We start from the raw sequence: 14,074 nt of genomic DNA on the forward strand, positions 1-14,074 counted from the left end.
TTGTTTATTCACCACAGCCTTCCTGAGTATTGTTGCAGACCATGTCCATCCCTTTATGACCACAGTCTACCCATCTTCTGATGGCTGCTTCCGGCAGGATAACACTCCATGTCACAAAACTGAAAAACTGGTTTCCTGACATGACAGTGAGCTCACTGTATTCAAATGGGCCTCCACAGTCACCTCCACAGTATTTTATTCTTTTTTTTTTTTTTATCTCATCCTATTCCATTTGTTTTTATGAATTTTTGTTGCTGTAACTTTGCACTGTTCACTTTCTGCTGTGACACAACAGATTTCCCACGTGTGGGACTAATAAAGGTTTATCTTATCTTATCTTATCTTATCTTAAATTCAAATAATTAAAAGAAGACGAGCTACATTACATTTTTTTTTTAAAGTTGATATCAAAAGAGAAAAATACTGATAATAATAACATCAGTCTTTTCCCAAACTTAGGTGGGTGATATTTACGTCACACATACAACAATAAAAATACAATGTAGATGTCTCTCAAAACAAAGTCAGGAAAGAGGCAAAATTATTTTAAGCTAATGAAATGTCAGCCTTGATAAAAGTCTGACCTTTCTTACAACAATCGGTGCAACTGAAGTCCTACTATAATTGTTTTTAAAAGGTACACACATCAATAAAAAACAACCTAATAAATACGAAAAACAAAAACTTTAAAATGACACATAAAAACTAAACGCCGTCGTTAGAATCACAGCGGCATCTTGTGGTTGTGATATATCATCGCAGTTTATAATACAGGCATCAAATTTACACACTGTTCGCGTAAATACGTGACTTAGCAAAAACAAAAAACAAACAAAAATTATATTTTTAAGCGCAAATATGAAAAGCATAAGAATGTTTAACAGGTATAGGAACATGTAAAAAGAATACTTAAGTTTTTGGATAAATTTGTAGTCTTACCTTATTTTTATTTCAGGCTTGGGAATCTTCCTGTGTTTGAAAAACGAATGCACATCGATCAGTTTGCTTAAACTTTTAAATAAGAAGGTAATGTCTTGTGATTTTAAAGTGCACTCTGGCTAAGTTTGAATTAAATTAATGTAAACATTGTGCACTGATAAATTAAGTTTCTTAATTTTAATTTTCTGATTACCCAAATATGTACTAGAGAAATTATTCCAAAGCATTAGCACGTATACATAATGAAAAAGACCAAATTTCTTGTTGTTCTGCTGCAGGGATCAAGCACAGAGGAGCTTGCGCGAACGTGAGTCGTTTTTGGCCCTTGGTGGGCTCCGTAGCACGCAGTTCCACAACGTGCGAGCAGTGAAGTGAGGACTGTTGGTTTGAACAGCTTAAACTGCGACTCATTATGTAAGTGCAACTTTTTACGATTGTGAAAACAATTTTTAAGGCTTTTTATGTTACCCAGGGAGTGTTTTATAACGTTACTAAAGAACAGAGTGGATTTTCTTCCAGCAGATTTAAACAGCGTGCTGCAGCTAGAATAATGTTAGCAGAGTAGCGGTGACTACTTTAATTTACCTACAAAAAAAGTAATTCACGCACTAACAAATCACGTAATTTATTAAAACATGTACTGATAGCGTGGATAGACAAATAAGAAGCTGCTTTTGTTGTGTTGACGCCAAGCGTGGCCCGTGTACTGAAAGAGCTAAGCTAACAGGTTAGCCGTGGGCTAGATGAGCCCGTAGTTAATTATGGTGACTGAAACACGTCGGTTTAGTCCTGCGATGTACTACAACTCACAATTTTAGGTTTAGGTTCCCTTTTGTAAGATTTAAAACTGGGCATCTATCTGAAGGCGTGTATCTAAATGTAAATATATAGCAACTAAATGTTATTTAATAGTGCATGTAACTGTTTAACTGCATTAAGTTATTACTTTGGTTATTATAATTAAGTCTTAAAGATGGTTCCTGTATGGCCTTGCAGATAATTTACAAAAACTCAGACAACAGCAAGGCCTCATACCAGTGTTTAATATGACAACGTGGCCAATAGCTAATCATATTTTTTCCCTAGTTCGTTTTGCTTGTATGTTGTTTTTCAGTTTTGGGTTTTATTTATTTATTTTTTTGCTTTGTGTTGTTTGTTTTTTCCGATTTCTTTATACTCTTCCTCGTACTGTATTTGAACTTTCAGCCAGCACAACATTGATGAATGTCGGCTAGGGAGGTTCGTAAATATTATTTGGTTTGCGGATAAGCTGATGTCAAGCAACATCCCTAGAAAATGGCCACATAGCTGCGCTGTCCTCACTATAGCAAAAGGGAATGGAACTTTCTGTGTTTACAAACATAAAATATCAACAAATATAATAATTCTAAGGGTGAAAAAGCCCATTTCCCATTAACATGGTTCAGGCTGCCTAAGCCTGGCAGTTTTTTGTTTTTAGTCATTTTATACCTTCTGTTTAAAACAGTTGACTCTTTGAGTACTAAAGTCTAATATTTGTTAGAACAACCTGTTGTATAAATTTAATCTTTGCCATGTTTTAGATTGTTTAGATTTTTGATTTCACAGGTTGTCATACAAGTGTTTTTCATGGTTTTTGACCTTCAGATATTTTACTTGATTCTCAAAAGAATTCATTTCTAACAAATTAAGAGGTACATCAAAAATCAAATGAAATGAAAAATAATAAAAATATTTAAGTGTCATGGCTTTGTTTCATTAGTTTAGCTTCTTTTTAAGTGTAATTCATGCAAATTATAAACAAAATTACAAAACCCAATTTAAAAGTTCTTTAGGATTTGTTACAGAAAAATCATTTTTAATCCAAATTTTATTCCTTTTAATCTTTAATTATTAATGTATTAGTAAAACCAAAATCTTAATATATTTGGCCAATAAGAGTGCATCGTAAATTGTAAGTTATCCTATAGGATCTTATGTGTGTGTGTGTGTCCAGTCTGTTTTAAAACTTATGACAATCAAGAATTTAGATAAGTGAATTGAAATTTTATTAAATATAGATAAATATTGTGAATGACGTCACCTGCAGTACCTTCACAGCCCAACAGAGGGCTGCGACCCACATGTTGGGAATCTGCCATTAATATAAAATTTACAGTTAATACAAAAAAGCTCCCCGAAAAAAACATTTCGATTTTTTTGTTTCATATATAACATGGATAAAATCTCTTCTTATAAGATTTTTTTATTTAAATATTTGTTGTAAACATCAGAGAAATCTCTAACTCAGGAGGACACCTTTCTTTTTGTTTTGTTTTTTTCTATGCAGAACCAAAATGGCAGAAAGTCAAGAAGAGATGTCTCCATTGGAGGGGAAAGTGGCGCGACAGATCGAGGTATTTCCAATTTAAAGTTTAAACTCATAATTTGGTATTTACCAGGTAAAATTGGTCCTGATTTGGCTGTAAATGATTCCTACTCAGTACTACTTTGGCGATCACAATCTTCCAAGAGACCGGTTTCTCAAAGAGCAGCTGCAGGTCGATGATGGCTGGGTGACTTTGGAGACGATGCTTAAATTCAACAGGTTTGTTTATTTCTCTTTAATGCATTCCGTGTCAAATAATTACTGTATTTATTTTATTTTAGTCTCTATTTTTGGCTTTTATTTATTTACCTATGCTTTTTGTTTATTGAAATTTTAAGGGGGGGGGGGACTCTACTCTGAAGTATGTAAGTGGGGTTTAAAAGTCCAGGCGCTATCTTCAGTTTGTTCAACTTTAGATTACTATTCAGTACTACTGATGTACTTACTTGTATTTACTGATTGATGAGAAGTCTCTTTAACTTAAGATTTTTAGCTGATTGCATTGTGTATTTATAAATGTCATCATCTGAGGTCTCTAACTAAACTTAGGGCTGAATTTTAGATGCACTTTTTAAGGTGTTGTTTGACATTACGAGGCGCTGCAATAAAATCTACTTTGTAAACTTGTTAATTAAAATTCTCTCACTGTGAAATTGTATATACCTGTGGGGTATATTTGTTGGTTGCTTATATTAGACACTTTTTATTACAGATTAACTAAATACTATGCTTATCACAACTCGGCATTAAACACTGTGCTTACCTTCTGTGCAGTGCAGTTCTAACACTGCTTTATCTGCTGAAATATGAGCACAGAAAACTGGCCATAAAGCCTGCTAAAGCACAGAAATTAGCCACAGAAAATGAGTAAATGAAAGCTGACACATGATGTAAAATGCTCTGACAATTTCTGCTAGAGTGTCCTATCAAGTCCCACGTTTTGTCATCCTCTAGAGGTTGTAGTTTTGGATATTTTGGATGTTGGTGTATATGTGTGTGAGGATCTTTAAATGCAGCATGCGAGTGCAGCTAATAGGAGGAGACAGTGCCTGTGGCTGTAGTGAATGTTAGTTTCAATGTGCGTTCACATTGTGGTTACTGCATTGTTGAAGTGGCTTTATTCTCTTCACCACACCTGTAATGACTAAAGGAGGTGTGATTGAGGGCTGACAGTAATTGGCAATTAACTAGCTTAATACCAGTATATTATTTATTATATTTATTGTTGTGAAAAACAGCCTTTTATGGATTGCAGTTCTATTCCACTTAGTATAAAATACTAGCACAACATGACATACTGAAGCTGCAGTAACAACCTTCAGTCCACAAGGACAAGGGTAGGCTTTTGAGTATAGCTGTTTGGGGTGGGGGGGCGGGGCAAGAAAAGGAGGATAGGGATGACTAATCGGTGTGTTTGGACCCTTTCTATGATTCATGATGGGCAGGATGAGATGAGAGCATGCTCTCATGCTGTGCCTCAAGTTCACTTGTTAGCAGCCAGGTCACAAGTGGCCACAGCAAGGGCAAATTAACACAGCAGGAGGAATCCATTCCTGTAATCCCTTTATTAAAGTGTATATTTAGAATGTAATGTAGTGTGTGAGTCAGCAAATTACATTCTAATTGAGCTTTATTACTTGAAATGAGAGTGCCCACCCCACTCACATACATAACATGACCAGGCTGAGAGAATTCAAAGAGGGACGATTAGATAAGCTGCAGGGTCTTCTTCCTTATAATGCAGATGAATGCATGCATCATTAGTGTTAACACACAGCCCTACAGCCGTCTGTAGCTGAGTGTTTGTTGAAAGATTTGCATTCTTTTCATAGGTTGAAGTCTTTAACCACAGACAGCAGCGTCCTCATTGCAGCTCTGGAGAAGTCAAAGACTGGTCTCTTGGAAATCAGTGAAGACAAGACAAAGATCAGGAGGTCTCCCAGCAAGCCCTTACCCGAACAGGACGATGAATACAAGGATGCACTTAAACACAAATCTGTATACATGGCAAGTTTTTTTTTTTGTATGTATGCAAATGCTTTGAGAATGCGTAAATATTTGTTTGTGCTCACAGTGGCATTCAGACAATCTTTATTTTTTTCAAACGAATGCAGCGTAATGCATCAGTGCAATACATCTTTAGCCTACCCACACTCTTATAAATTGTGTAGACAAAATCATAATTATTCTCCACCTTGATTGTATTCCTACAGTTTTCCCTACATTTTGTTTTTTCCTCATCTAGAAAGGTTTCCCTCTTGAAACATCCCTGGATGAGATTCAGGAGTGGCTGAATGGCAAAGGCTCGGTAGTAAACATTCAGATGAGGAGAAACCTCCAAAGGCAGTTCAAGGTACGGGAAACAGAACTTGAGATGTGTATATAATTTAAAAAAATATTTTTTTCAATTTTAGGAGACCTTCTCTTATATAATTTTTATATTTCTCTTTTCAGGGATCTGTGTTTATCTGTTTTGACACTGAAGAGTCAGCCAAGCAGTTCCTAGAACGCACGGATATAAAATCATTCAAAGACAACGAGATGCTTGTGTTATCAAGGTAGGCTGTGATGCTTTTTAGGCACTAGCTAGCGGCTATCAATGGTGTCAGTGATTTAATAAAGAATTCACTGATTTAAGAGGTGTGGCAGATGTGTCATATATGTACTTTGATGCCTTTAAATCGGATGAAGTAGCTTGCATAACTTCTATTTTTAAAAAAAAATCTTTTAACAAAGAAACTGAACTGTTTTGTGTGTTGGGCCAATATAGACTTACAGGCCCATCGTACTTGACCTTGTGAACAGTGTGACAGCACATCTGCTGATGATGTTTCAGCTTGCTGTGCACTTCTCGTTCGATCATGTCGGTTTTAACAAGTAAATGTTTCCCGGCATGGAGCCTGTAAAGTTTTTACCAGCATTTAAATGATATTAGTAGAGAAGCCGAGAGAATCAGAGATTATACAGGGTTTTTTTGGTGAATCATACAAAACAACTCTATCCCAGAAGAAAAATACAGGTGGTATTTCTGGGATACAGAGGATAGAAAACAGCTGTAACAAAGTTTTACAATTATACTAAACTACATACATATATCTGGATGAGATGCATTTTTTTAACTGGGGTTTTGCAAACCTTTGAATTTCTCTGTGTGAAACAATGTAATTGATCAGCTGTTTTGTTTTTATTTGTTTTTTTTTTCAGGGAAGCCTACCATGCCAAGAAGGTAGAAGAGAGAAAACAGTTTAAAGCAGAGACAAAAGCAAAAGTTAAACAGTGAGTACATATTCTTTAGTATCTTTAATCATAAAACTGGATTTTACACTTTGTGAAAAATAACCTTCCTACTTCTGTCCTTTTTATTCAGGGAAAAGGAACAACAGCAGAAACACGCAGAGAAAAAAGAAATGGTAAGCTCTCCAAGTGTTTGTGAGCTTATTCTGCTAATGAACGCACCACTTAAAGAATAAATAGGCTTTGTAATGATGTTTTCTCATTTTACTTGCAGGATCTTCTTTTGGATGAGCAGTCAGGACGTTTACTGAAGTTTTCAGGAGAGCTTGAAGGTGTTTCAAGAGAAGACTTCCATGAATTGTTCTCTGGCATCGAACACATAAAGTGGGTTGACTTCACAAGAGGGGCCAAAGAGGTATGTTCTCAATCTGTTTCTTCATACATGTGGTATAACCTTATCTACTTACATCATTTACTTGTGTAATTCAATTCAACCTGTTTTAATTGTAACCATTTGTTTTGTGTGTTTGTGTTTTTATATTTGTGCGGGTTGGGGACATCTGGTGAAATTGTGTCCTTGCAAGAGAGACGAGATGTCTGGGGTTGTTTAGACTAATGGGGTGATGAATGATAATATCCACATCTGTGGTAATTACAGGAAATTTCCAAGGATAGAAAGCAGTTTTCATTGACCGTACAGAGAGATTTTGTCTCTTGGAGAAAGGGGGTGATGTCTTCCTCGGGTTTCTAATGTTTGCATGACAATAAAGAGACTGATAAACCAGAAAACTGAAGTCAGGTTTACAGACTTTTTTTCCACAACACAACATGGTGGCATGACTCAGGATTGAAAATGAGTACAGCTGTTTCATTTCAAAGAAATACTATTTGTTTAAATATTTTATTTTTTTCTCCTCCTGATAAGGGCACCCTTCTGTTTGACGGGAAAGCACAGGAAGCGTTAGATAAAGCCAAAAAAGAACACGGAGAGGAACTGAAAATCAACGACAACACTGTCACATGGCAGCTGCTTGAAGGAGATGAGGAGAAGGATGTGATGAAGAAGATAATAGAGGCTCAACAAGGATCATTCAGCAGGTGCAGAGGCAGAGGTGAGATGCATTTTCATGTTGTTTAACATTGTTGACTGCATTGGAATGTAATCAGTTAATGTCAATAAAGATACAGTTCCACAGTGTCATCTATATGATTTAGTAAGGTAGTCTTGTCTGTCGTAAAAGGTGGAAGAGGAAGAAGAGGCCGACGGGGAAGAGGTGGCAGAGATCAAGGCAGAACTCAGTACCAAGGAAAAAAGATGAAGTTTGAAAGCGATGATCACCATGAGGAGGGGGGTAAGTTCAAAATCATTTAGCGCTTTTAGTTCATTCAACTCAAAAATTTCATATCCTATTCATTTTCAGTTCCTAATGGAGTCCCCCAGGGATCTATCCTGGGCCCTCTTTTATTTGTCATGTTTCCTGTTTGTCATTTTTCTAACAGTTAAACTCATAAATGTATGCAGATGAAGGCACAACATTGCTGCCACCCTTTCTCTCCCTTTGATAGCAGATCTCATGTGAAAAACAGAAAACAAAGTAGTGATATATACTCACGATATACACTAAACTATAGATGTGTAAGACAATGGGTCACTATATAGAGTCAACATAAAATAATCATGAATCCATTTCGCAGGCTTACATATTCTCAACATAAATAATGAATGGTTGCCAGGAAGTGTAGAATTTTCCAGCACACCCTCTGATGGTGAACTTAATCTTCTCTAGATGAATGTGGCTCACCACGTCTCTAATCCACTGGCCAAATGTTGGGGGCCAAGGATCCTTATTTTCTATAAACTTAATATCAGTTTCCGTTGTTATGTTGATGACATTCAACTCTACCGGTCTACTAAACCTACTGCTGCCATCCCACCCACTGTCCTCTGTGTTTACCTCCAGAAAATCAAATCCTTGCAATTTTCTCAAATTAAAATAGATAAAATAGAGGTTCTCCTCATTGGCACCAAATCCACTCTGTCTAAATGTAACAGTTTCTCCCTTCCTTCTGGTCCAGACTCTGGGTGTCATGCTTAATAATAGGTTTTCTTTTCAAGCACACTCGCCTCCATCCATCTCTTTTACCTGACTGTACTGCCATCCTTGGTCACACCTCGGTTAGGACCCACCTACCGTAGCTCTTTTTGGTCTTTCTCTCAACTTGTTCATAAACGTCAATTGTTACAGACTTCTGCTGCTTGCATCATCACCAGAACTCAGTCACATCACACCTGCCCTTCACATGCTCTATCGCCTTCTGCTAAAATATTGCACTTCAATATTCTGCTTCAAAATGTAGTCTTTGGGAACATATTGTAGTCTGTGTTAAGATTATTTCTTATCTAATTTGTATTTTCTTTTTTGTTTTTTTCCCCTTTAACAGCTGTACCTATAAAGAGAGAACGGGAAGATCCCGGTTATGGTCCTGCAGCAAAAGTTATCAAAACTGAAAATGGATCTTAGTTATGACTTAAAATCAGTTTTTCTTTAATGAAAACGTTTATTACAAACAGTGAAAATGGAAAATACAGAGACAACTTGAGTCCATTCCAGTGAAAGCTTCAAGCTTTGGAAAATCGTAGGAAGTCCACCTGGATGTCAACCTGGAGAAATATGTTCAAAGCATCATTTTGCAGCCTTTTATGTCCCCGAATACTGTGCCTCTTATATTATTTGTGTACCCATGTTTCTCTTTTGAAGATGTTTTGCATTGCATTCACCTCAAACTTTTTCACTATAATTTAATTTCACCAGGAGATTTTAGTTTATTTTGCAAGACCTGTGTGACATCTAGAATGTGTGTGGAGTTAGTTTTCCTACATTGACTGATTGAAAATATCTTCTTTGCTAATTTGTTAAGTTTGCATATGTGGACTGCAAATAAATCATTTACCAAAAAATGGGGGAAATCTGTCCTGTGTCACATTTAGCTGGAGAACATGTACTGTCTGATGTAATCTTACCGATTTCTTTTTGTGGAACTTGTAAGATGCTGGCAGGTCATATCGCAGTTCTTTAATAAAAGTATTTAGTGAATATTTGAATATTTTAATAATAGAAGGAAAAAAAAAAAGATGGGCCTTATTTTTCTTACCTGCTATGACTTCCATCTTTACTCCCCAGTCATTTGCCTTCTTTTGTATGTGCTGCAATGGGATCATAACATTCATACTGTAGATAGAGATGTGAGTTTTGGCTTCATATTTAATGGTCAAATTGATAAATTAACTGCTAAGTAAGATGTAAAAGATCAGCTTTCAGAGACCTGAGAGACTGTCAGGGGCTGGTGAACTTACTTCTCGTGTTGACGTTTTATGAAGTGAGTAAACGGCTGTCTTTGCCATGGTTAAAGCAGCTCGGAGGAACTTCATGTCCATACCTTAAACAAAACAGAATAAGTAACGGGCTGTATGAAGGGTTAAAGGGATGCTCCTGTGACTACAAATGCACAGCCTGCCCAAACAGATGTGACAAATTAGGCAGCTGGTGAGTGGACGCTCAGGTGGACAAAACTGTCGTCACTGCCTGTCTGTGGCCCAAAATGGTTCAAAAGAAATAAAGAAGCATGTTTTGGGGCTAGTTGGTTCATTCTAAACTTCATGGACTGATCAGCTACTTGTGGACACACACACAGTAGTGAGGTTTTAAACAGTCAGCGCTCCACAGCTGGACACATGAAGTGAAGAGAGTAGTGTGCACCTATAATTGCAACAGTAAAGAACTGTGTGCAAACGACAAGTTGCCGCTAATCCTTACTACCATAACATAAACACGGAATAAACTTAAATGTATTATTTCTTTGAGTTATTTTGCATTTTGTTAGGCTGGGGGGCTTAAGTCTCTAGTGCTTCAGTTATAAGAGGATTTTCAAAATTAGTAAAGAAAGAAACCGTTCAAATTTAAGGCATGCGCTCACCTTGGTTGTGTTTTGTCCCAAATGGTGGATTCATTATGACAGTGTCAAACTTTTCAGCGTACGCCTCTGGCTCCAGACGACACATGTCACACTGGATCAAATCCACGTTAGAAATCTCAAACTCCTCTGCGTTTCTTCTGAATATGTCCAGAGCGTCATCGTCAATATCGAAGCCGACGCACAAACTGCAGAAAGAAGAAAAAAAGATAGATACAGAGCAGAGAATAGACTACAGTAAGCCACGGCTATGTTAAACTTATAAACAATGCTCTCACCCTGCGTCAAGCATCGCAGCTCCGATGCTGAGGACTCCACAGCCACATCCCAGGTCTGCCACGAGTTTACCCTCAATGTCATCAAATGTACTCTGGATTGTGTAGAGCATACATGCTGCGGAGGGGAAAATAATGAATACAAAATATGTGCTGTTACACGCTCAACTGATCGTCACTGTTACCGTCATACCTGCAATATGAGCACTGGTTGGATACTGCTCAAGAAGGATTTTTGGCTCTTCAAATGTGTCCACCTGCTGCAGACAGCTTTCTAATTCCTTCAGTTTCATCGCTTAAAATGTCCCAACTTTGCGTGCAACAGTGGGTTAATTTAACTTTCCTTCTTTAGTTTAAATCACCTTGAGAGGATAATTTGAGCCATGATTTCTACTGAAGCTAAGAAGTTCCACGGGGTAAGCAGCTGTGCACGTCAACCAAAACAATCCGACGATAAACCGTGGTAGCGCACATGTTCCTACCCGCGAATGGTGTTTATGAAACTAATAATAATATTAGTGATTAAATTAATGATGACAATATTGTTAAACCGTTTTACAAAAAAAATTAATTTTAGTTTAATATCCACACTTTTATAATAATCTGTCATTTCCCTTTGTTATCAAAAATTTACAATGTTTTTTTTAAAAATAATAAATACATATTTTTTTGCTACATAGACACGCAGATTGCTCTGTGCGGACAGTTACTCTATGTGCTTTTTGTTATCTGCACATGTAGTATTTTATTATTATTATTATTATTAGTAGTAGTATCTTCTTTTGATTACACAAAAGATAATCTGCCTCTATCTCCTTCTACCTCCAGTATCCTGTTCTGTCACCCCAACCATCTGAATGTTCTCCTTTACTACATGAATCCACTCTTTGAATCCTCTCTGTGGTCTTCCTCTTATCCATTATCCCTTCTCTACACATGTCCAAACCTTCTCTCTATTTTGCTATTCCGGTCATTGCAGTGAAAACCTCAGCTCTGACAACTCTAGCTCGCTCTCCTTCACTTCTCTTGTGCACTGTCCATTGTTTTGGATGGTTGACCCTAAGTATTTAAACCCTTCTGTCTTCAGTACCTCCAGTCCTTGGAGCTTCATTCTTACACCTATGTCCCTCTCATTCACACATGTGTTCTGTCTTGCTTCTACTTCTTTTATTCATCTTCTCTCTAGAGCAGGCCTCCACCTCTCCACCCTCTCTTCCACCTGCTCAATACTCTCACTATAGATCACGATGTAATCTGCAAACGTCATGGTCCATGAAGAGTCCCGACCACTGGAAACAAGCAGGGGCAGTTCTCACCATCTCACTGTCATCATACATGTCCTGCACCACCCTTGCAAAGTTTTCTACCACTCCTTACCTTCTCATGTCGTATCAAAATTGAACATATATTAACATAACATAACAATATATATTATATTATATTATATTATATTATATTATATTATATTATATTATATTATATTATATTATATTATATGTACCTTACATCTTATTGCTTAAAGCTAATTTATGTGATAGATATTTTTTACACACTTAGATTTTTGTTAGTTCTTGCGATTTTTTTGTTTTTCCCCTCTCCTATTAGATGTGTCTACAAAAAATAAAAAGAATGCTGATAAAGATTCAAAAACTCAACCCCCACAAAAAATAAACGAAAAGAAAATAAATCCCTAACAACCCAATATAACAGCTTCAAATGTTTAAATAATAACGGACTCCATAACACCAAATTCCAATACTAGGTTTAAGTAGGTCAAATACTGTGTAGATTTATTTCCAGTACATGAAGTACAACGAGCGGAAATTACTTCAGGAAATTCTCTAGCCAACAACGACGTAATCAGCCGTATCGCGAGAAAACCCGAGAACATGGAAACAAGACAACAAAAATAAATTTGTGGACAACAAGCCAGAGTGCATGATGGCGGCGTCGCTGCTGCGCCGGGACAAGAAAGCCACTGCCGCCCACTTGAAGGCAGACTTAAACCGGACTGACAATAGCTCCGGAGTCCGGCAACTACAGGAGCTTCTTGACGCTGTACTGAATCCCGAAAAACCAGCGGCGGACGGAGAAGCTCTTGACTGGTGTAAATGTCTGATTGCAGGAGGCGAAGGTTTCGATGAGTTCTGCAAAACGGTGCGCTCCTATGACAACGCGACTCTGTGCGGCTTGGTTTGGACGGCTAATTTCGTGGCATATCGATGCCGGACCTGTGGCATCTCTCCGTGCATGTCGTTGTGTGCTGAGTGCTTCAATAACGGAGACCACACGGGCCATGATTTCAACATGTTCCGGAGCCAGGCTGGTGGGGCCTGTGACTGTGGAGACAGTAATGTCATGCGAGAGAGTGGGTAAGTCCGAGCTAGCTGATCCGGTTATGCTAACCGGCGCAGCCAGTGACATTTTCTCATGTGTGTTGTCAATGACAGTTTCCATATAAATTTATGAGATGCTGTTGCAGGCGGACAACATTTTTCAATCTAGCGATACTCCTGTCATTTATAAATACAACCCACAGGCTAAGGGTTACCTAGGCTAGCTAAACTCCAACGATCATACTGGGAGCTGTAGCTACAGGTTTCCGTGTGCCTCTGTCTGTGGCTGTTTAGATATGGTGTGGTCTCCTTTCTGCTGTCAAAGTCTGAATGATCGTTAAGTAAGTGCCATCATTTTATCTTAATGTTTAAACAGCGACTGTCTCTGTTACTCTCTGACTCAACATCATATCTCTGTTCTTGATTACAGTTTCCTCCTACTCATAAAACTTAATTTCCACTCGCGGTTTAGATAAAATAATGTAGTAAACTATTAGCCTGCTTCCAGAGTTGGCCTGATTATCGTGAGATGATAATTTAGTTTGTTACGTGGAAAGCAAAATACTGGGTAACTGAGTAAAAACCTATATAGAGATTCAGCATGCAAGAGTCTTTACTGCTATTAAGTAAGCATAACGAAATTATAGTTATAGTCCCTCAAATGGTGCATAAGGTGTACTTATACTGACTCACACACACACACTAATACATATGTGAACATATACATACTTGTGCATAAATTATATAGAAACGTATGTCATTTTGGATGATGTAAAGAGTAAGATTGGACTACATCTTTATAAATATGTGATGTATATATCAGGGTTGTAAATATGTGGAATTGAGCAGTAATGCACTTTACATGCGTTATTTACAGATTATGAAATCTCTATAAACAGATTATATGAATGTAGATATATAATTCTAAGTGTTATGAACAGATGATCTTTTTTTTTTTTAAATATTACAGT

General features: G+C 37.2%; 3 protein-coding genes across 12 annotated transcripts in view; 2 read left to right on the forward strand and 1 right to left on the reverse strand.

The window, feature by feature from the left end:
• The first annotated feature begins 1,231 nt into the window (after nt 1–1,231).
• On the forward strand, nt 1,232–9,191 carry ssb (small RNA binding exonuclease protection factor La). Its single transcript, XM_084908097.1, has 12 exons — nt 1,232–1,353; nt 3,248–3,314; nt 3,402–3,505; nt 5,119–5,293; nt 5,532–5,639; nt 5,741–5,844; nt 6,491–6,562; nt 6,654–6,696; nt 6,795–6,935; nt 7,446–7,632; nt 7,762–7,872; nt 8,963–9,191. Exons 2-12 carry the CDS (start codon nt 3,255–3,257, stop codon nt 9,040–9,042), a joined length of 1,185 nt encoding a protein of 394 aa, XP_084764223.1. The 5' UTR covers nt 1,232–1,353; nt 3,248–3,254; the 3' UTR covers nt 9,043–9,191.
• Nucleotides 9,043–11,224, reverse strand: mettl5 (methyltransferase 5, N6-adenosine). 8 transcript variants are annotated; one of them, XM_084908091.1, is made up of 7 exons: nt 10,961–11,223; nt 10,771–10,885; nt 10,496–10,680; nt 9,876–9,958; nt 9,674–9,725; nt 9,543–9,592; nt 9,043–9,182 (listed from the first exon to the last, which is right to left on the reverse strand). In XM_084908091.1, the coding sequence occupies exons 1-7, from the start codon at nt 11,058–11,060 to the stop codon at nt 9,141–9,143; spliced, it is 627 nt and encodes a 208-aa protein (XP_084764217.1). In that variant the 5' UTR covers nt 11,061–11,223; the 3' UTR covers nt 9,043–9,140. The 8 variants fall into 8 exon arrangements, with proteins under 8 accessions (XP_084764217.1, XP_084764215.1, XP_084764216.1 ...); XM_084908089.1 differs by having other exon boundaries at nt 9,543–9,725; nt 10,961–11,224; XM_084908090.1 differs by having other exon boundaries at nt 9,043–9,592.
• A 1,383-nt stretch (nt 11,225–12,607) lies between these two features.
• ubr3 (ubiquitin protein ligase E3 component n-recognin 3) overlaps nt 12,608–14,074 on the forward strand; it is a 38,121-nt gene continuing 36,654 nt past the window's right edge. Inside the window, exon 1 of one of the 3 annotated variants that reach the window (XM_084908883.1) lies at nt 12,608–13,139. In XM_084908883.1, the coding sequence (XP_084765009.1) occupies nt 12,706–13,139 (434 nt within the window). In that variant the 5' untranslated portion in view covers nt 12,608–12,705. The remainder of the gene's footprint in view (nt 13,140–14,074) is intronic. The other 2 variants (XM_084908882.1, XM_084908884.1) reach the window with 2 other exon arrangements.

This window comes from Perissodus microlepis, chromosome 16 (assembly GCF_051167445.1).
Source record: "Perissodus microlepis isolate ML-2025 ecotype Zambia chromosome 16, ASM5116744v1, whole genome shotgun sequence".
Taxonomy (NCBI): domain Eukaryota; kingdom Metazoa; phylum Chordata; class Actinopteri; order Cichliformes; family Cichlidae; genus Perissodus; species Perissodus microlepis.